This window comes from Etheostoma cragini, chromosome 12 (assembly GCF_013103735.1).
Source record: "Etheostoma cragini isolate CJK2018 chromosome 12, CSU_Ecrag_1.0, whole genome shotgun sequence".
Taxonomy (NCBI): domain Eukaryota; kingdom Metazoa; phylum Chordata; class Actinopteri; order Perciformes; family Percidae; genus Etheostoma; species Etheostoma cragini.
This window is the reverse complement of record NC_048418.1, coordinates 4,801,390-4,824,140: the sequence shown is the minus strand read 5'-3', so window position 1 is coordinate 4,824,140 and position 22,751 is coordinate 4,801,390. Positions and strand designations below refer to the sequence as shown.

General features: G+C 39.6%; 1 protein-coding gene across 5 annotated transcripts in view; it reads right to left on the bottom strand.

Annotated features, from left to right (window-relative positions):
• The window catches only part of astn1 (astrotactin 1), a 330,603-nt gene that overhangs the window by 269,282 nt on the left and 38,570 nt on the right, over positions 1 to 22,751 (bottom strand). For all 5 annotated transcript variants that reach the window (XM_034888865.1, XM_034888866.1, XM_034888867.1 and 2 more), the window contains exon 2: positions 2,512 to 2,693. In XM_034888865.1, the coding sequence (XP_034744756.1) occupies positions 2,512 to 2,693 (182 nt within the window). The remainder of the gene's footprint in view (positions 1 to 2,511; positions 2,694 to 22,751) is intronic.

The following is a 22,751-nucleotide window of genomic DNA, read 5'->3' as shown; positions in this document are numbered from 1 at the left end:
CAGATCAAAAATGGTGTCACCCCTCAAGCCTGTGCAAACGGTAGATCGGCTTGATGTTTACACCATACATAAATCCAGAGGGGTAGTCAAGGACAGTTATTTTTTCCAAGGTCTCAAGGTTGGGGACATTCAGCGGGTGTCGAAACGCGGCTCCCTGCCTCCATTCAGCAGATGTGGCTGTTGGCAAAAGTCTTCTCAACCTGACTAATCATTTCTGTATGCAGCTATAATATGCTTTCAATATCTCAAAATGCATATCATCCATCAAAGCACAGTTGCAATGTCTTTGGGCAGGAAAAGGGCACTGGGAGTAGGTGTGGCATATCTGAGATCTAATAAATATACATTTCCTCAGGCAAGAGGAGAAAGCTGCGTGATCTAAGGGTTCATTTCCCTACTTTGCCGACATAGCAGATAAGGTTTGATACAGTGCAAGCATGCAAAAATCTACATTCTGCAACCGAATTGTAGAACTTTCTTAATGTATGTTGGACACAGAATTACAGATTGTCTCGCTGTTATAGTCTGTACATTGTCTCTCTGACTAAACATGGGTAAAAGCACAAATCCAATTTTATGTTATCTTCACAAAAAACAACAACAACAGTGTTTTCCTAGGTTTGTGGAAGACTTAGGTGCATGTATGTTGCTGTGGGTTTAGGGTCATCCCTGAAGAAAAATTTGATGTTTTTCAATAAAAACATTATGCAATTTCACATTATTTTGTACCATTATTTACCTATGTCTGTGTAAAATGTTGGGAAATCTAGAGCAGATAACTAAATAACCCTCAAAAAGCTTAAAGTGCTCATATTATGAGTTTTGGCTTTTCCACTTTCCTTTACTGTGTTATATATGTTTTTTGCGTATCTAATAGGTTTACAAAGCGAAAAAGCCCAAAGTCCACCCCAAAGGGAGTTACCATCTTCCACAGATTACACTGCTAGAAACCGCTCTCCAACCTTTACTTCCATGACATTTTGCATCACTTTGTAACACATGTCATAATGCTCAAAATGCCTATCTGCTAGTGTGACACGCCCTCAACCCAAGCTAGTTAGAGCAGAGGCTCTAAGACATTACAGCTGAATCCCATCACCATTATTTGATAGCTCCACTACTCCTAGGCGGAACCGGACATTTTTCTGTCCTTCTGTGCCGTCTCAAATCTCTTATTTCTTCCCCGAGGACCGGGCATCGAGGAGGGATCATCGAGGAGCTATAGGCGAGGATACAGAAGAGCAGCCTTCCCGGAAGCCATGCAGCTGAAGGAGTTGCAAACTCCGCCCAAACAGATGACGAATTAATGTGAAGCCTCAGAGGAAAGGACATCTTATCCCTCTAAAACAAAGTGGCTCGTTGCCTCTCTCCTTCAATGATTTCCTTGCGTCTCTCCCGGGCCTCCTCGGTGGGAGGGACTAAGACGCGAGGAAGGGATGCAACTAAGGAAGTCAAGGAGGCAATTTAGGCAACATGAGAAGCAGTCTAGGTATTGCGCATGTGCGACTCCCAGCAAAGATGGAACAGAAGTGAGATGCCTCAGTCGGTAGCTAGAACGGAAAGCTGAAAACACAGGATAAAAAGAGGAACTGCAGCAATGTGCATTACAACAAATATCTGGTGTTTTTGGAAATTTCAACCACATAAACCTATTCTGATACAACCTCTAAATTCAATTATGAACCTGAAAATGAGCATAATATGAACTCTTTAAAGACAAAACTCGATAAAGAAGTCCATTCATTAGGTCTGAGAAAAGTCTTTTAGTTGTTTTTGATGCTCACACTGATTTTACATTCCTTCAGCTTAGATTTTCCCCATAACAACTTGGCCTTAAAACGGTAGGGAAAACTTGCAGGAGTCCACCTTGACGTCCTCCATGTCTTTACACTTGTACTGTAACACATCCATTGCAATGTCAAACATGTCCGTGCCCTCTGGCAAAAAGCAGAAAAACCGCCTAGAGTGCATGCCATGCACTTTATATGTGTCCATTCTAAACTAATCTGCCAGTGAAGTGACATAGCTTTTTAAAAGGTTTTGAGTGACTACATCAACATCTGGACAATAAAGACTTCTTATACTAGTGATACAAACATGAGACACAGAGACGTTTTGTAAATGAAGCATTTTTGCAGCCATTGTGCCATGATTTATTTGCTCCCTAAACCCTAAAAAAAGTGTGCAGTCAGCTTCATTTGGAATACACAGGGAAACAAAACAAAGGGGAAGGCACATGTTATCTTATCTCAAAGATGATATATCTGCCGATGATTCAGCTTCAGGGAAAATACTAAAATGACTTTATTTCTTGAAATCCATATCTCCATGAAAACAGCAAGAGAGAAAAAGCAATTTCTTTCCTTTGTCATTTTAATTTTGCAAATGAAAGATTTTGGCCAATTAAAAAGTTATTTTGACTGCATGTCAAGAGAAAAGATATTAGACTATAAAACAGTTTCCATTTTTAGCAGCTTCGTGAACAGTCAGGCCCCGAGCAGAGAGTCTTACCATGACAGAGATGTGCAGGATGCGGAGCTCCTCCTTCGCCGAATCGTTGGCCGGGTCTTCGGTCGGCTCCGGGGGGTTCATGCTGCCGTCCTGGTGGTGGATGTGGAAGAGCAGAGTGCCATTCTCCAGCCACTGCTGCTTCCAGCGCACCAGAGGGATGTCCTCTGAATTCCCGGAGATCTCTGCCAAAGACAACAGACAGACAAAAAGGACTAAATGAGAGGCCGTCTGCTATTGCAGCACAAATTGTCAACATCATAAAGGAGATCCACTGGAATCTTCAGCCAGGAAGAAACAGACAAATCCTGGTGTTGTTTGTGTTTAAATAAATACGGCCATGCAAAAGTTTCATTAAAATACCTCACCAGCTTTTTCATAAATTATCATAACATGTACAGATAACTATGTTCCCTAGAGCAGTGGTCTCTCCCCCCCAAATAATGTGGTTTGTGTTTGTGACCCCCCCCGAAGAGAGAAAGAGTGGTGCAATCCGGTGTAAACAGCTGTTTCTACATGCCTCTCCCTGCTGATTTTGAGTGATTTTTATGAATGCTCTGATCAATACATGCAAACAAATAATGCTTTGGTTTAATGACAGTTTAGTATTAGCAACTAGCACCTAGCCTTGTCCAATCTGCTCCATGCTTGGTTAATTTTTGATGCTTTGGGACTTTTTCTCTCCCCCTGACCCACCCTTGGACTACTTTCTGTGTTCCCGGACCTCTTGATTTACAAGTGAAGCTCTACATGAAATAAACTAAACAACCACAGTAAAAGTAAAAAAATTCTCAGTCTAGAATATGGTATAGTTTTTTTTTCTCCCCAACCATCTGGCGACCCTAAAAATTGAGACCCCATGCCCTAGAGGATTAATTCTATTGACTTTGACAATCCCCTGACCTGTCCTGTAGTACCACCAGCATGTCAAAGTGTTCACACATCCAGTAAAATACCTCAACATCTACTCGACGAATTGGCACAAATGTTGTACAGACGTTAATGGGTCTCGGACGATGTATTGCATTGCATGGGTAGTCAGTGTCAGCTATTACCACTGCATATACAGTACATCAAACCCCTTTATAAACTGCAAGAGTGTATATCCCTGTAAGAGGAACAAAGAAATCCCAGGAAATGATGAAACTCAAGAGATAAAGATGAGTAAACAGTGATTTTATGGAAGCAGTGGAGCATATGAAAGATAGTACTTTGTGTCATACCTCAGTTCCTCAGACAATGCACTCCTCGCTGTTTGAAATATTAGTGATGTATGCCAAAAACACGCACAGCAAAGAAACAGAAAACATTATAAATGCATGACAGAGCTTTATGGGTTATTCTGTTATGTAAGTGTGAAGAGTAGCACAGATCCATCAGGCTCATAAGTCATAAGAGGTAAGAGCACTGAGTGTAAGACATAAATCAAAATAGAGATCACTGAAAGTGCAACCGGGACTCCAATGTGTAGCAGGTCTCAACTCTACATTAAAATGCTCCCCCAACTTTTCATATGTTACTCAAATAGAAATGTATATAAAATGAATGGCTCTATCTATAATAAAAACTTAATAATAAAAAGGATTTCCTAAAATACTGTTCTGTTTTTGGCATTTCAAATCTGATGCTGCTAATTATTTTTTCTGCCACCCCCATAAGGAGTTCTAAGTAACAAAACTGTGGGGGAGTCCACATGATACAAACCTACCCTGACCACGCCAGGGTGGACATGGAGGATTGAAAAAAAAAAAACATGGACTCTTCAGAAGAGGTAATTATCTTCATCCAAGTTTCTGCTCGGGAAAGTCACCGGACAACACAATCTTCTGAACACAGCCGAACTGAGAAATACAGGGAGGGTTGTGTGGAGCTGATAGTCTTAATTAGCTTTGTAGCAACTCATTTGGCAATGGCTTGAATGTAACTGACGTTGACTAAAATTAAAAAGTTACGCACTAAAGCTTTAAAAACCCAAATGAATATCTGGAAAAATGCATTGTCAGAAAGTTGAACACAGAGATGTTTAAGTGCCAACATTTTTCAATTTCTCCTAAAAATATTCTATGTGCTACATTCTCACCTGCGTTGTTAAAGTCGTAGCTATTCAGTGTCTTGTCATTGTTTTATTACTGATTTATGGGTTGATGTTGTTGGAAGCTGAAGCCCTCATTACCTTTCAAATTTATAATTAGGAATATGCAGATCAGATCCAGTTTAATGCCAACTTTGCAGGAAGTTACACAGTACACACCCTTATACTGTTTATGGATTACTTTGCACTGTCTGCCACGTAGTAGACTATTACACTTATTGCTAGCATGACCGAGTACTATAGAGAAATCTAGTACCTAAATATATTTGGCCAGCTCTACTGGTACACAAGCTATCAAATAATGTAAGGCTCATCTCATCCACATATGTCACAATGAACTTAACACAAGAAGTGAAAGCACAATGCAGATCAAAAAGACACAGTCCATTAGCGTATAGTCCATAAATGATCAAAGCCCATACTATTTGCTGGTTTATTCTTGCGGCAGCACAGCAATGGTTGCAGGGTGAAATCAAGGCCTGTAAATAATAATGAGGATTAAGATTGATCAAAAGAAAAGAGCCCAGAACTGAGTGACTCAAGCAGTAAGTTAAGGCACTTGTGTTGGCATGGGAGAGGAGAATTAGGACGGGAACAAGAGTAAAAGGCAATGGAGCAGTGAGGAGGTAAGACATGAAACGCTCAGACACCCAGCTCTTACTATAAAAATCCTACTTATCACTGCAAAGCCTTGTGGAAAGATCTATATATAAACACGGGCTACATGCTCCATAAGACCATTACACTGATTACTGCCCAATATGTAGTTGCAAGCAATATTTTACTGCTGATCACAGGCTTTTATACAGTGTGCAAAACTTCACGAACAAGTCGAGTTACACCATCTTTGCACCTGCACAAGGGTGGAGCTGTGGCTTAGGGGTAGATCTGAAGGTTGGTGGTTCGATCTTTGACCCTGCAATTCCATGTCAAAGTGTCCTTGGGCAAGACACTGAACCCCTTTGCACCATCGGAGTGTAAATGTGTGTGAGTGTTGATGAGCAGATGGCATCTTGTACGGCCGCCTCGGCCGCAGTGTGTGAATGTGTGGGAATGGTGAATGGTTCCTATACCATGTAAAAGCACTTTGAGTAGTCTTTAAGCCTAGAAAAGCGCCATATAAGAACAATCCATTTACATTTACAATGTGGGTTTCAATTGATTCAAAGCTATAGGTTCTTCTGTTTGGTCTGCTTCATCTGGTTTCTGTAGTTCATGCCTTTAGAGCTTAGATCCGGCCCCAAAAAAAATCAACTCTTACCCTACCCGAGCCAGTGCACGTTGTGTCTGAGCCAGGCCCTGCCGACATATTAACTGTAATTATGAGCCCGAGCCTGATATAAACCCGACAATTTTTTAATACGTGGGCCGTTAATAGTGATGTTCTCAACTACAATTCTGAGTTGTTTGAACTACAGTAATCGTTGTGTGGGTAGCAGATCAAGGCAACAACATAATCAACTCCCTGGAACCAAAGAGGAGACTTTCTTTTCTCGATCGCCTAATTAATACTGCCCTAGCCGCAGTCTGCACGCCGACTGGCCGCACTACCCAGAGCTCTGGGAGAAGCTGGAGAGGCATAGCTTTCTCCCCACCCAATTATGTTAATAAAGTAATGGTTAAAAAAGCACAAATACTTGATCAAAGGCCAAAAGTCAAAGGAAAGTGGCGGAAAATATCGGTCGAGTCAGGTTCGGGCTTGGGCAGAGAATCTAAACCATACTTAACATAATGACACAAATCATTAAGGATCAAAGGGTTGTTACAAACTGGGAACATGTTTATTTTCAGTTTGCCATCATTTTACATTACTTTTGGGTGACGTTTATGCATTTACTGCAGTATCCCAAGTTTGTTGGTGTGACAATTTGTGAAATGTTACAGTGAGTACTGGTTACATTTTAAGCAAAGACAACCAGTTTGGTTTCAGTTGTTAAGTAAGTTTGAAGAGTTCATTTTTTTTTTTTCCAGACTTACTTTTTCTTTGTTCCTTTGTCTTGTTCACCAGTGAGGAATGTTTGGGGAAGAGCCACTGAGCATTGCCTGTGTATTCATGGGTTACGTACAGGCCGAAAAAACGTAGCAACGTGTTTGTTTTTTTAACTGAATCAGGGGCGCGTTGAACATCCAGTTGGGACCATGCCAAGTATTTAACCACATAGGACTACATTGTTGTAGGTAAACCTCCCCAAACTATTAATTAAACTACTAATCTATGTTCTAGATGCAAAGCTAACATCAATCATATACATCTAGCTAGAGAACTTCATAAAATATAATAACATACACAACTTAAAAACATTTTACAATAGATACAAAGGGTATCAGCTATTGTATGTTTGCCCAAAAAGGAAGAAAAACCATGTGTGTCTCATCCTAATGTAAAGTTTTAGATAGTGGCGTGGTTCTGGGGATGACGGTGTTGATCGGTCCGCTGACTTTCCGTCCCACACCACCATGAGGTTGACAGTTTAGGCTCATAGTGAAATGTCTGTGTCTAATACTCTGGTTTAAAAGCATTATACCTGCTAAAATAAGGTTTTTCCGGCCAGTCTCAGATCATACTGTAGTGTTTAGCGCCCACTAGCACTAAGTGACACATGTTAGCATGCTAACACTTTAAACTAAGACGGAGAACAAGATCTTCATTATTCCTGCTCGACTCAGCATTCACTGTCATTATACTAACATGCTAATATTAGTATCTCTTTCATAGCCATTGAGACCAATGGTATGACCAACTGTTAGCCTTGTTAACCTATAACACTAGCGTATACAATATCCTGATCCTTTTTTACATCTCCCAGACTGTATTGAAGTAGCTAGCTAACTAATGTTTCTAAATGGACAACTCTTACTATGTGCACCATGTATGTAAGCACTTACAAGGCTTAAACTATGCATGGTAAGAGGAAGCATTATTAATATGTTGTGCACACATTGTACATACATAAGATTACAATGCAGCCCCTACTAGAGCTCAACTAACCCGCCGTGTGAGTGTACACCACTTTTTTTGTCAGAGAGCCCATTACACTGATTACTGGCAAAGTATACACTTGCATGCTGGATAAAAGCCATAACCCTTATAAAGATTATAACCTGTTTACAAACCAAAACACTTGCATTTCCATTGACAGAGCAGTGTGTGTGTGTGTGTGTGTGTGTGTGTGTGTGTGTGTGTGTGTGTAAAGTTGTTAGAGTATAACAAGGTTTGGCCTGAAAATAACTGATGCCCTCCTACCGCAGTGAAAAGGGAGTTCCCTCTGCCAATAGATGAGATTTAGGAGTCCCGACTGGTTTTAACCTAAATGCAAATGACGTGCCAGAGTGTGACAGGGCACTTTTTAAAAAGTGTGCGCTTTCTCTCTCTCTCTCCCCCCCCCTGAGGACTAGTTTGTCATGAGCGTGGGATTAATGAGACCGCCGCTGCCGTGTATGGTACCACCCAGCAAAGAGGTGGGAGAACATAAGAAGAGAAAGAAAAAGAACGGGAAAAAGAGATAAAAAAACGAGTTGCGGAGGAAGACAGAAAAATGCAGAGCCAAATAAGAAAGTGGTGGAAAGGGAGAGGTAAAAAAAGAGAAAGTGGCCACCCACCAGCTTTACAATGGATCAAAGTAATCTGATTAGGCCGCATTATTAGCGCAGCCCCTCTCTGAATGCAGATTTGCTAAACCTTTTAGTTTAAAGGAGTTTCAAGTCCTTTAGAATGAAATTGACATAGCATCTATCTTAAGCATTCTACAAGCCTAATCTTTAACCCAAGGATAAATAGATAGGCAGTACCAACACAGAGGATTCCAGCACAAAGCTGTTTTTGTCCCCCATTCCCTAATTGATTGACAGAGCACGTGGACTGACAGAATGTGATAGATTACCGAGAGTGTTTTGCTTACATTTATACAAATTGTACTTTGCATTAAAATGAGAGGAAAAACACGTCTGCTTACTCAAGCACTGGTAATATGCTTAGAAACTTAAACTTACAGTGGCAAGATTAATACAATGTGATAATAACAAAAGAAAGGATAGTGAAGAAGTCTGTCTGGTGTTGTTTAAGGGTCATGCCGGGCACATTTTTTTAAAGTTTCCCACAATATAACGCTGACGGATATAAGCACCCAGTGGGGAGGTTTTGTTTTGTTCCAGGCAATAACATCACAGTGATGTGTCAGTTGTGGAATAAAATCATTCATCTTATTGGAGAGTGCTTCTGGATACAATGAGGGGCTCAGTGTTGAGGTGGAGCTGCAACAAAAATCATACAGGCCCTCTGGAACTTTCAGGCTACAGCGTGATGCTAATAATGTCACCCAGTTCTTTTTGTGCCTGCTGTCGCTTTAATGATATATTAACTGGACTTCATCCATAATGACAATAAAGAAAACCTTTTATTATTAACTTCAAGTGGTATCCATCCATGCAGATGGTCTGGATTATATGGTTTGGTGGAGAGTTTTCTACAATTTCATCCAACACTTCCAATTTCTTTCCCTTTTTAAATGTTTAATTGTGCTTTATTTCTTACAGGACAAAGGCAAAGGGCCACAGGTTGGAACCAAACCCGTAGCTGCTACGTCGAGGACTGAGCCTCTGTACATGGCCGCGCGCTCTCCCAGGTGAGCTACCCAGGCGCCACCCCGACCTCTACAACCGATATTAAATAAACATAATTCAAAAAAACTATTCTTGTCCAGACTGGAAAAACGTACTGTTGAGCAAGTTTATCATGTGACATTTAATAAATTGTGTTGTTGCAAACGTCAATGTGACATAAGGTTTTTTTTCATACTTTATTGAACATTGCATTCATACACAATGTCCATACTGAGTTTGGATCCCCTAATCAAAACAAATGAATTAATCTTATTGGTGCTATAGAGAGAATTCCAATAATCAAAATAATACATGCAATATTATAAACAGTAATACAGTAGAAGAAAAAGAACAATAACATAAAAATGATTTCAAAAAGTAAATAAAAATAAAGATGTGTTCCTAAAGTAGTAAAACCCCATAAACATTTACCGTAAAGACAGGAAATATACACTAAGTTTACTTTGACTTACTTTACAGACATACTTATACACAGACATGCATGTAGACTTTGATTTGGGTTCTGTTATTTCTGGAACAGAACCAACAACCTCCATTTTCTTAGTTGTGCTCACAGCATTAAAACATTACATAAACAAAATAACAAAAATTGAACAGCGTCTCTTTGGTCCAGAATGTGTTATTAGCCCAGATCCAGACCTTTAGTATGGAAACAGATTTTTTGTTTAGTTGTATCCAATATTGTGGATATTATTGAAACTTGTTTTAAATTTTGTAAAGGGAGGTGGTGATGGCGAGTTAGAAGGAGAGGTGATGTGTTCATGCCGTGAGTCGTGTGTTTTGTGTGTGTGGGGGGGGGTTAAAGAATACATCAACACTAATGAAAATATAAACACATGACAAAATTATAAAACACCAAACATTGTATTACAGGACTTAAGAGGAAAAACCTACATCCCAAATATCACCACGAAATGTAGCTTATGTCAGAGTTTCCTTTCACAGAGGTTGTAATGCCACAAGTGTATTCTCTCTCTCTCTCTCTCTCTCTCTCTCTTTCTCTCAACTCTGTTCCCCCGAGACAACGATAATCGCCGCGGCCACCGGAGGGCTCGGCAATAAGCAGAGATAACTACTTATTGGAATCCCCCAACTTTAGGAGTTATAAACAACTATTAAGGAGAACTCGAGATTCTTGATCCGAGCTTCCGGCTGATATTGAAAGAATATGGCAGGAGACACAGAGTAGGCTACCACTGTCCAGATCATTATTCCAATGTACACACATTAGGTTGTCCTACAAGCCTGTCCTCTAACTAGACGAAAGTGAGGCTGATTTCAGACGGGGATGTGTAAAGTACCGATTTCACACACAACTTCCACTTGCACATAATGAAACCTTTACGGGTTGTGTCTTTAGTGGGTACATGACGATCTGAACATGTTTTGTGACCTTTTGATAATGTATTTAGTCTCTTTTACCTCATCTGTAAGTACATTATCACCAGGCTCTCAAAGCAGGGGTCTTCAACGTTTTTAAAGCCAAGGACCCCTTAACTGAAAGAGAGACGGAGCAGGGACCCCTACTTCATATGTATAAAATTAAGTTGCATATTAAAAGCATAAATCTTTTGTACATACCTTTTTTAGTGCATAGAATACTAGATAAAACATGATCTTTTAATGTCAAACATGCACATGGAACATCTGTGGATGGCTACCTTTGTGAGCCTAACCTTAAAGTTTTTTTTTTCAGAAATAGGCTGATTGATATTTGCCAATTTTATATATATGTATATGTATATGTGGCCCAGGCCTTGTTTGCGATACAATGTCTATATGAATCTTATATCCCTCTCCTGCATATGTCTGTTTGCATTTATGGCAACTGTTTGCATGGACAGAGTAATCTCAATATCACCATGGAAACAAAGCTTGAATGGATCATGAAAACCATCACTCAAGAACGGTTGGCCACAATATAGTACATATTGTAATATCTCACATTTTATATTTGAGATTCTTCTGAACGTGATATGAGATTATTGAGACTATGACAACATCCCAAAATATGCTGAATATTAAAGGGAAGACTGTTGCGCAGGTAAACTGAAGCCGTGTCCTTTACCATACCACATCAGCCTGTTCTCATGAACCATTCTTTCTAAAAGCTACGACTCGTTTAGCAGTGTAATACGTAAGCAATCCACTCTTTTTTTTTTGCTGATGTTTCTATTTGCTGACCGCTAAAACACAGAACTTTCAAACCAGGGAGCGGAGTTTGCTTTCTATTTCACCCAGGAAATGCATGCTCCTTAGGAGTGGTTTCATCCAAACCACAATCTTTTTCCTAATCTTAACTAGTTGTATTAATTCTGTGATGTTGTGATGTCCCAAAGAAAGTGAAGTGATCAATTTAACTATTTCTTTACAAACTACAGTTTATCTATTTGCCCAGTGGCTGGCAGTTGTTCGCTAAGACAAACATGAATCAATTAAGCATATTTCCAAAAAGTTTAACTTTTCCTTTATATTATTACTTAAATTAATTGTCATTTTTTTTAGTATGAACACAGTAGATATCCAAACCCTGCACATAATTACTATACAACATGAAATTAGGGCGCATTTGAGCATGGTGTGGCTTTGACTTTGAGTGTAAGTAGATTTTAGGAGTTACTTTTTAACAGTTGTGTTTCACCTTACAACATATTTGATCATGTGCTGATTCTCTGCTGATACAGAGGACAGACACGTTCAGTGATTTATTTTGGCCGAGGTGTTTTATCTTATGCTGAGTCATTACTCAACCCATAGAAACCAGTTTTCCCCGCATGTGACAGCATGCTGGTCGGGGCTATGATGCACTGTGCTGTGAATTTTAATTTGGCTCCATCTGTAATCAGCATGCAGTCTGTTCTGCTGCTTTCAAAAAGACAAATAACAGATAGAGGTCCAAAAAGAAGTTTTAAGGGCCTCTAAAGAGAAAACATTTTGAGGAACTACTGAAGTCTCGCTATCAACTTTTACGGCTACCTTCACAATCAACAACTACAGGCGAACTTCAGCACAGCTGAAGAGAGCAGAGTGAAGAGCAAAGGTGTGCCTCTTATTATTGTGAAGCCCTCCTCTTATATAACACATATTGCTAAAATGACAATATGTGTATTGTACTGTACGTACCTTAGATAAACCCATGAAGAAGAAAAAAGAAAGCGTTCTGTATCTTACTTTTACAAAAGTAGTCCAATCTAAGTCACAATTAAAGTCCTGTTCCTCTTTGGTACACACTTCAGTTTAGTTTGTCAAAGGCATAGTGGAGAGCATCTTCTTTGAAAATTGAAATAATCTTTTGTTTTGATTTTCACTTTGATACACCCCTAGGTTTTTCAGTCTTTACTGTGTGGAAACACAACAAGTAGACACAAGTCCTTATCATGTCCTTATTAAAAAAGGACACAACATTTGACGATACAAGACCAGGGTTTATTATTTATTTTAGCAATTTGGGGCAGCTAATCAACATCAGACATAGATGTGGTGATTTTATGAATGTGCTGCTATCTTCCCTAGAAACAGTAATGTGTGGCTTCCATGGTTCATTAGCTTGTCTCTCTGTGAGAGTGCCAAGGTATTCACCCTAGCTAGGTAAATACAACTGTTAAGTCGATGGCAGACAAAAAAATAAAGCTAGTGGCTTGGGCATCTTCAGGGGTGCTCATAAGTTTATATGTCCATGCTTAAGTTGACTAAATAGAGGAATAAAAAAAATAATGTTTCAGAAATTTATCTTAATGCCTTAATTAAAAAATGAGGTTAAATCCAACCTTTAAGGACACCAATTTTCTTTGTGAATGAATAATTTATTGTAAATAAATAAATGTTCTTCCTTAAAATAGAGCGGGCATTAGTATACACCCCCCTTTGTCAACTTCCTATTGAGTCAGGCAGATTCTTATTTTAAAGGCCAGTTATTTCATGGATCCAGGATACTATGCATCCTGATAAAGTTCCCTTGGTCTTTGGAAATTAAAATAGCCCCCCATCATCACATACCCTTCACCATACCTAGAGATCTATAGCCCCCCCCATTCATCACATACCCTTCACCATACCTAGAGATCTATAGCCCCCCCCATTCAATTCAATTTAATCCATTTAAAACAGCGTTTATCTTCTTAACATGGACGGTACAATTTGTTGCGGTTACCTCCACTATTAAACGTTTTTATAACTTTAAAGCGGTTGCAGTTTTAAACATTAGATTATGTTGCGAAACGGATCTAGATAAGTTTAAGCAAAATACTTCGTTTGGGTTGGAGAAACACGTGATACGTGAGGTCGCTTAAGTAGATATGGGTGTCATAAGCTGCTCGCACAGTCAACCTATCTGTCAGTTTTCTGGGTGAGGACAGGCTGGATATTACAGAGTCAGTTTACAAGCTTTAGAACTCTACTATACTTGGCCTGATGTTTTAACATTTTTTGGCTTAACGTTTCAACGCAAACTTACTGTAAAATATAAGATTTAAATAATCTATGTTGTCAGCTATTCTCATGAATTCTCATGAGTCCACAAGGAGGAGGTCATGTATCTGTCTGTGAGTACCTTCCGACCTTCCTTCCTGTCCGTTATAATGTGGTTCTACACTGAAGATGTAAACATTTAAAAATAGGATACAAATTTATAGTTTCCATTTTTAATTCTCAATCATTTTTTAGAAATGTACGCAGCCAAGCTGCAAACCCCGGTGCTGAAAAATGAAGATAAATTCCGAGCTCTGGTATTTACATCAGCAGGACTGTGCGTATGTGGAATGGACTTAAAATAAACTAGGAATTCCATGCTCATAATAAAAACAAACATGTCACCCGGAGCCTGTGAGGCTCTTTGATGTGTTTTTGATTGTTTTTTTGGTAACAATGGAACTCGACGACGCAGAATACACTGTTAAGATCAATTTTAGTAGAGTACATTCATTAAAAGTAAAAGAAAATATGCTTTAAACAGTTTGAAAAGATTCTGTATTGTGACGTAAATAAACAAATACTCTTTTTTGCCAACCTAAGGTCGGCGAAACCTTATACTCAAGAAGTGAAGAAAAGAGGTTACAGGCCGGATTATTGTTCAGGCATATAAGGTGAATCTATAAAGTGTCTGACATGGACTTAATACCGTGCTCTTCTCTAGTCCAGCCACACTTTGTGATTGGGTTTAGTAAGGCAGGTGTATTTTTTTTTTACAACATCTTGTTTCCAGTTTTAGGCATGCAGACATTTTGTCTTGTTAAAACACCACACACCACATAGGGACAGCAAACATAAGAGGCAAAGGGTATGGACTATAGGGTTTTACGTTTTAGCATGCCGCACTGGCTGAGAGTGTAAAGTAATGTTATCGACAAAAGCTTTCAGAAGTAATGACACACACAAAGAGATTTGTTCAAGGGAGATCAGCAGCCTAACAACGGTCTGAGAGAAATGCTGTTTTCCGAGGCCTGTGTGCCCAGTAGGAGAGAGAAGGGGGTGGGGGGGACGACACACCATATGGCCGTGGAGCTATGTGCTTGTAGTGGGATTCAACAGCAACAGAGAGAGAGAGATGTGTAAGTGTGTGTGAATTTAGGTGTGTATGTGTGTGTGTGTGTGTGTGTGTGTGTGTGTGTGTGTGTGTGTGTGTTAGGGGTGTTGACATTAATCATTCTGCATGGATGCAGAAATCAACTGTAGCAGGCCTACTATCTGTTGTCTGCTGTGTTCAGATACATTCAGGAAGTGTCCTTTTTAAGAGCAGATACAATATAAAGGGCAGTTTTATATAAATATACACACTGTATGACTGCTTGAATTTGTGTATATTGTATTGAGGTGTTGACACATTGTGAAGCATCAGAATATCAAATCGATTTGAATTGTTGACAAGATAATCGTAATCTAATAGTGAGACCACTAAAGATTCACACCCCTGTGTGTGTGTGTGTATGTGTATATGTGTGTGCGTGCGTGCGTGCGTGTGTGTGTGTGCGCGCGCGCGCGTGTTTAAAGCGGGTGAAGCTATTCTGCTCACATCCTCATGCAGTGTCAGGGGAAGCTGCCCTCTCTTACCTCTCCTATCTGAGTCATAGCTTCTGGTTAGAGCGAGGAGGGAAGGGAAGATAGTAAAGGGGGGGGCGGGGGGAATTAAAATCGAAGCTGGTGTAATGGGATGAGTGGTCAAGGAGAGCGGTGGAGTAGAAGGTGGATGGGATCAAGAGGTGGAGAGAAAGAAAAAAACAGAAAGATACTGAGTTGGGATTTTGAGGTCCAATCTAGATTCAGGCTTAAGGGTACAAACCCTCCACTGCTGCTACAACACACACACACACACGCACGCGGACGCGGACGCGCACGCACACACACACACACACGCGCACACACACACACGCGCATCAAAGCCCTTTCTGCCATCACCATCGACACCATCGGAAACACAGTTAGCAAAGCAGCTCTGCCAATAAACGCTGCGAGCAGAGGTAGAAAAAACATCCATCGCAATTTTTTCTGCATGACTCTGAGGACATTTCCCAGAAATCACCAAGTACACAGCACGATTAGAGAGAAAGCTGGATGTCGTTGTTACAACGATTCTGAGGTCCATTAGTAAAACACTTCAGAAGGTGAAACAGAGAAGCCTGAAGAACGATTTTAGTAAACGAGTACTCTTCATGATATTTGTCTGGTACCGATTCAGCAGCATCTTTTCTTTCAACATCTGAGCAGCACACCCGACACTGTGTGCAAGAAATAAAAGAGTTAAAAACAATAGGCAGGAGTTAAACAAAAGCTGTAAAAGTCTTACACAGAGACGGACAATAACACTCCCCTATCCACGTGGAACACTTCAGGGCTCATTCTAAGGTGTTCGTAGTTCGGCCTTGCCAATTTTCTACATGAATGAGAGTAGGAAGCAGTGCAATCAATCAAAGTCGGTCCCTTTTTTTAACAAGCTACCCAACACAGGTCTCCACATATTAACCAAGACAGCCGGCAAATGGTAATTTGTGGTAGCTTGCGAAGGTCTTCTTTTAAAATTTCATGTTGGATGATTATGTATGGGACACATAGCGTAGAGGACAGGGGGGAATGGTGCAATTCAAGGTGAGCGGAGATCGCAGGGGGTTCTGCCAGCAGCTCCTGTAAAATACATAGAGCGCTCAGATTGATGAAATTCAACAAGACTGACCCCACTTGGCTGTGATGAGAAATTCTCCTCATGGAAAGTCACACATCCTGCAGAGCTCCTGCGAATGTGATCACAGATGAATCCCATGAGGCGGAGCCGATGGATTGTATTGTTGCCAAGATTGGAAGTTTCAAAAATGGTTTGGACAGGTTGCTAAGCTGTTTAAATGAAAGGCGCTGAGGTGTAACACACAAAATATAGTCGGGACTGCTAGCTTCTCAGCGCTAGCTTCTTTTAATTGTGATATGCTGAACATACAGAGTGGAATAAGTAGTTACCTCTAATCCACTCATGTGCACAGGTGTTACAGATTCTTGTTTTGAAGAGCCTAGCTTATTATATTATATATAAGCCATCTGTTCTCTGATATTTCTAGCAAGTCTAGAGTAAACAGGACACCTTTTCTACAAAGAGATGTTGACTTTTTCTTTTATTAATTTTTCAATCCTGTGAACTGTGTTTCCCCTTCTATTGTCAGACATGACGCCAATTAAGTGTGCTATCTAAACAGCTTAAGACAGTAGAATATAGGATAACGTTGTCTCTAGGGGAGGGAATCACCATAGGCTTCACAATACAATCACGATATGATATAATTGCGATTTAAAACATATTGCAATATTCCGCGATAATTGCAATTTTAGTATATATTCCCAATTTCAAATTATTATTATTCTCTGTTTGTTTATCTAACTTTAATTTGACTACTGCAAAATGGGATTGTCAATTAGACAAAATGACTAACACATATATAATAATAGATTGATACTTGGCATCTGTGTATTGATACAGTATTGCCACATAACATATCGCGATATGATGCTGTGTTGATTTTCCCCCCCACTCCTAGTTGTCTGTAGCCTAATGGTTACAAACAGACTCGATAGTGAATGACACGCTAACATGTGCATATGTCGCTGAGCTGGACCAGAGAATATTCAGGACTATTTAAAAAAAAAAGAAGAAAAAAAAAGAGCCCTTTTAATGCTACACTGCTTTTAAGGAAAAACAGGAGTAACAAGCAAACCAGCTTTAAAAGTGAAATATGTCCCTTTAAAATGAGTATACAGCGCAGGGGATTTAATTCAAACTAATTTGAAGAATTGTTCATATGGATTCCAAAAAGTAACTGATGAATATTTAACGACAGTATTAAATTGAGAACTATATGTGATGGGGTGGTAGCACCTCCCAACCTATCTGCAGGGCTATCTTATAAATACTTTGGGTGAACCAACCCTTTAATTCCCATGACAAAGTCTCAAGCACAAAGTCTCTCTCAGACAATTCTGCTACATCATGTAGCCATAAACAAACAAACAAAACAACTCCCAAAGGTGAATGAAGTGTCCCCTTCCTTTATGAACAAAGAAGCACTGCGTCCACCTGTAGCACGAATTCAAGCGTTGCTTCCTTACAGCATGAGATTAACGAAGCAGCCATTCAAACAGGACGGCCTGTAATGCAGTTCTCTCACCTCGATGTTGAATTAATTCAACATGCACGTCAGACCTCGCGAAAATGGCACACGCGGTGCAACGAACCAAACACCACAGCCATTTGCTACCCTGAGACGAATAGCAATTACGATTTCTGTTACGTCTCATTGGTTAACCCATTTGTTCTTCTGCGGAGCCACAGATATGGAAAACAGCTAAATCTCCCCATGGAAGAAATGAAGAAATGTGTGTTGATGGTGGGAAAGATCTTAATTCCCATTTCCATCTCATCCACGTTTGATCATGTGTTGTATGTTTTAATATATGTCATGCATTGTGTTTTCCTGTCTTTTTTTCCCCACCGGCTTACTTGCGAATATAACGTGGTAACCAGTTGTCTGAGGCACTTTTTCCATCGAGTCCATCCAAAACCTACGTCCTTTTTCTTGTTTTCTAAATGAGCAAATGCAGGATATGGGAATTACTTCTCTGTTTTACCAAAACAATCCACTTGAATATTTTCCAGTAAATTACCCTGCCAATTTACCTGCCCATTTTTCATTATGCAGGACTTGTGCCATATAGTGCCACTTGAGAAGAAAAAAAGTTAAATGGCTAAGAGGAGACAGTTAAAGTGACCCTGCTGCTACTCCAGTCACATTGACGACTTAAGCATGGTGTTCCATGGGGATTGCTTGGCACTCCCAAAAGGCAATTTAGCATGCCTGCCAAGTAGCACAAGTACCTCAGCACTGCCAGAATACCTAGTTGTTCTTCATGTTGCATAGAATATACAGGGTTAGCGAGAAGCTCATGCTTCAAGGACTCTGGCAGTTTTGCCAATAAACTTGAATAAAAAGTATGATATTATGAACAAATGTAAACCAGGTTTTGTCTTACCAATTCACTCACTGTAAATAAACTGTATACGGCTTTTCTATTGGCAAGAACATTAATGTTTTATAGAAAAAAAAACTGAATCTGGGTACCGTATGTGCCATTACTTACATACCCTTAGTAATTTGGAATGGAATTTTGGAGTGAAGCCTTTCCCGGCATACATTGAGGAGAAGGCAAGGTAACACCCTGCCAATCAATTACAGACCATTGAAGCTCATAAATTTGATGTATCAAGCTCATAAAACATATTTTTGATAGAGCATACTTGCATAGTAAAGGGCCACATCATAAATTAAGTACAGTAAACAGAAAGCTTAACAATTAAGCTTTCCGTTTACATTCCCCAAGCCCAAACCAACATTCTTAGACTTGATAAAGCTCCTCTAGAGCCACACAACGCATTATACAAATGTTTTTACAGGCAAGTAAACTTAACTTGATTACTAAAATTGGTGTGCTCCCCTTTAAACCTATTCCCTGAGTCTCCCCCGCCCCGACCAATTACTAATGTTGGCCAGCCTCCACTCAGGATTATAGTTTTAGAAATAGTCAGGTGATGAACCATGGATGAGGATTTTGTGAATGTTGTTAATAGATCTTGTTTTCCATGGCTTGTTTGGAAAACAAAATGACTAACCAGTAACCTTTCACTTATACTATTTTATCATAAAACACATCTTAAAATGTAAATGTTGCCAAAAATCCCACAGAATACTGACAGCATGACCTCAGTGTATTCAGCGGCAGCTAAAGCCCTGTATCTTCCTTAACAATGAAAAAAAACTGTTTTAATAAATGAGTTAGTCATACACTAACATGACATGCATGCCAGTTACAACCTAACAATACATCTATTCCTTGGTTCAACTTTAAATTGAAATGTAAGATGATGAAAATAAGACCAAAACCGGGGAGATGAGGCTATGAAAAATATGGACAACCATGAAACCACAGCAATTCAAGCTAATGACACCAGAGCATTTAGGCAATCTGACGTCCAGCAGGGCAGAAATAAACTCCCCAGTGATATCCAGTGCACCTGCTGAGGTTAGGAGATCCAATACAGGCTGAAAGGTTTGTTAAATAATAACAATTTTAACAATAGAGCTGAGAAATATCAGTCAGCCATTTTATAATCTGTAGTCACACTTAAGGCCCTCTGCAGTATGCACTTCTTAACCTTAAAACCTTTTTTTATAAATGCAGATAAAACGAAGTTTGTTTTTCTCTAGAGTTAAGGAAATTGACAGTAGTCTTATAATCTCCACATTAAAATCCTACACAAATTGAGAAAGTTCCTCATTGTAAATACTTAAGAATCGATTACAAATTTACTTTTAAAAACCCATGTAAACAATTTAGTTTTCCAGTAGGAAAAGAATTGAGGAAGCAACCTTTCTCTCTGTATCAGTTTAGGAGAATGTCTATAATAGACATGCTCCTGTCTCTAACCTTTAACATCTAGATGCTGTCGATCACTCAGCTCTTAGATTTATTACTGATGACCTAAATGGCACCCATTATTGTGTCTTGTAACATAAGGTGGAATGGCCCACACTCTCTTTCAGGCATGATTAGCACTTCTATTCATCTACTAAGGACTAAATTACCACCTTACCTATTGTCACTCCTGAGCCCAGAACATTACACTTATTACATCCGTTCTCAGGAGGGACTTCCACTATGTTTTACCACATTAAATACCAATCTTTAAAAGACAGCCTTCAGATATTTTGTCCCATTAGTCTGGAACAAATTACAGAGTAGACTGACACACTCACATTGATTGGGAAACTCAAAGCATTGATTAAAAATACAAGCATATTGAAACAGTAACACCTAAAATCAATTCAAATCTTTATTTATTTTTATTCATGACAACGCTAAAAATATTTCTTAATGTATTTGTTTATAATTTAAAGATGCTGCTGTTGGATGGACATGTTGTCAGGCACTTGCACCTCCTAAAGCCTTTAAATGTAGGACGTGCACAATCCAAATGTCCCAAGTGCCCACCACATCATTGGGGGGAACTGGGATTTGTAGTTCTTGTCCATTTTGGTTTATTTTTTAGTTTGTTGGTGCTTCTGTTAAGTTGACCCCTTTTATTGGCCCAGACCTTTAAACAATATTTTGTAAATTGGTTGCCTAATTTTATAACCCTCTTTTTTGAAAATCCATCTGTGACTCATCCTGCCTGCCTGCTTGGTCCTTCGCACACTGAAAGTTGATAAATGATCCTGCTGAACATTACCGTTATGTAAGATATATGGTACATGTATTACCAATCCATGAGCAGTAGGAGATGATCATCTGATGTAGGCATGTTAACACCACGCTCTACCAATACAGAAAACAGAATCTCTAACCCTTGTACTGATGCATTGTTCCATCCATTCTGTGTTATCCCTCTTCAGTCAAAAGCAAAGATATGAGAAAAGCATAGCGATTTGTATAATCCATGAGTTGAGCCCCCCTGCTGCAGTTAGACATGGCCATCCACTGGAAGCCTGGCTTTAGACAAAACATCATTGCTGTATGGATTGAATAACAATGTAAGCTTCTGAGTGTGGCGGGATGAGCACTCAAATCAAAGGCCCAACATTCCTAGTACCAATAAAAAAATAATAACAATGCAGGCTTTAACACATATTGATTATATAATATAAAGGAAAGTGGTCGTGTACAGCATTTACAGTCAAAGCATGGTCCTTTTTCACAGCAGGTGCAAATCTATCTTTTCGTTATTTGTTCTGGCAATGTTGACTTTGTTCCTTGCTCCTCTCGGGTGATACACTGTTGCATATTTACTGAGTAACTCTTCTGCTTAAAGGGGAACTATAGAGATTTTATAGCACATACACAAGTTACCTGTAGTATACCAGGTCTGAATGCAAAGGTCCATAGATCAGATGTCCTATCCAAAATCATTTTTGAAGTTCACTTGTTAAAAAAGTTCCTGTTTATATTTAATGTTACTATATAAAACATTTTAATTTAACAAGTTAATACCCAGTTAATACTGGCATTGCTTACGTTCATGTTTACAAGAATAATAGATTAGTAAACTGATGAAGACACCAAAATATTAACCTATAAGGTAACAAAATTATATTAATCAGAACAGATTAAATCAATGATTAAAATAATCGTTAGTTGCAGTCATAAAGGCATTATCTTTTCACCTGTGTCCTTGTGCGCATGCAAAAGAACAAACAAATCAGGGTCCCACGTGTAAAAACAGTGCTCCATGATGCTACAAGTGGTCAAAACTCCAAACGGTACCTTTAATACCAAGCATAAATGTGGCCTTAGTCCCTAATATGGATCAAGTTCCAAAAAGATGGATCTACATTTCCTTTAATCCTGAGCTCCTCCATGTCCACAGTTTGTAACTCCTCACTGTGTCTCCATTATCAAGAGGAGATAACCCAGGTATCAGATTTTCCGTCCATTTTAGGATTATAACCACCCGTTTTGCGGATATATAAAGTTGTTTTTAGCGTGTGTAAACACAAGCTGAATTGCTCTTCTACCGCTGTATAGAGTGCGCCGTCAACATCTTTTCAGAATCCAAGCGACATGTGTTAAATGCGGCAAGCGTGTTTGCCTGTGTAATCATGCTGTTAAATTAGCACTAAACACCCTGAGAGGTGGGAATGACAATCTGTCAGAACGCTACAGACTGACCAGCCATAACCGGCTTACACTGGGGCTGCCGCTGCCGCTGTTGTGGCTGCTGCGGCGAACTCCCGACGTGCTGGGGCTTATCTGGGGCACGCAGGAGGCACAACAATGAACTTATCACCATCCAGCCACTTGGCGGGATGTAGCTGCAACCCCCGCCGCGCTGCTCTGACCACGAACAGGCTCCGGTTCATTGATCATACACACCAGCAGAACCTAATCTAGGAACAGTGAGGCTTTCAAACCGCAGGCTACGGCTTTGGACAGAGAGAGGGTGGAAAAAAAGACAGAAGTTTTGCCAGGTAATATAAAAAGCTGCTGGTGAAAAGAGAAAAAAAAGAGA